The following is a 730-nucleotide window of genomic DNA, read 5'->3' as shown; positions in this document are numbered from 1 at the left end:
GTGTGTGTGTGTGTGTGTGTGTGTGTGTGTGTGTGTGTGTGTGTGTGTGGTGGGGGAAAGCAAGGATGTAATGATCACAGTTTTTTAAAAAAGAATCGCGATGCAGTTAATATCCAAGCCCGTAATGTACTTTAGATGACGTCACTATGTCTTCTTAGTTAATTTATTAGAATTTATTTAGTTATTTGCATATGGGAATTGTTTTTAAATGTGTTAATTTTAGATAAAATAAAATTTCAATGTCACTTTTGATAAAGGACACATCTGTTGTTTTGCAATTTGTATGAATAAAGATCCTGACAAAATCATATAGTCAACTTGAAGTCGTATCTAATTGTGCGTTAGGTGTGTTGTTACACCCCCAGTTAGTTAGGAGAGCGTGTGTTGTTGTTTTTGTTGTTTTTGTTGTTTTTTAAATCTGTGGGTGGTCCAGCCTCCGTGCTCCGTACCTACCCTCTCCCTCCTGCGGACCCGGGCGGAGATGCTCCTCTGCAGGGTGGAGGAGTTGGCCGTGTCCCCCAGCAGCTCCACGTACGGCTTCTCCAGGTAGTCCTCCGTCACGTCGCCGTCCTCCAGGGACACATCGGGGCAGCTGGGGTCCCTGGGCCGGGCCAGGACCACCATGTGGCAGCCGCCGCACGTCGCCTGGACAAAGACAGTGTTTGTTGACATTGGTATCTGGAGAGGGGCACATGGGCACTGCCAAGGAGGTGGACTGGTATCTGGAGAG

At 47.0% G+C, this 730-nt stretch overlaps 1 protein-coding gene across 1 annotated transcript in view; it reads right to left on the bottom strand.

The window, feature by feature from the left end:
- The window catches only part of LOC116673727 (X-linked retinitis pigmentosa GTPase regulator), a gene marked incomplete in the record, with an annotated part of 57884 nt that overhangs the window by 5465 nt on the left and 51689 nt on the right, over positions 1-730 (bottom strand). The window contains 1 exon segment of the mRNA XM_032505956.1: positions 454-645. Coding sequence (XP_032361847.1) covers positions 454-645 — 192 coding nt within the window.

The sequence above is a fragment of the Etheostoma spectabile genome, chromosome 24 (assembly GCF_008692095.1).
Source record: "Etheostoma spectabile isolate EspeVRDwgs_2016 chromosome 24, UIUC_Espe_1.0, whole genome shotgun sequence".
In the NCBI taxonomy this organism is placed as follows: Eukaryota; Metazoa; Chordata; class Actinopteri; order Perciformes; family Percidae; genus Etheostoma; species Etheostoma spectabile.
Note: the sequence above shows the minus strand (reverse complement) of the source record. Positions and strands in the feature narration are given on the sequence as shown.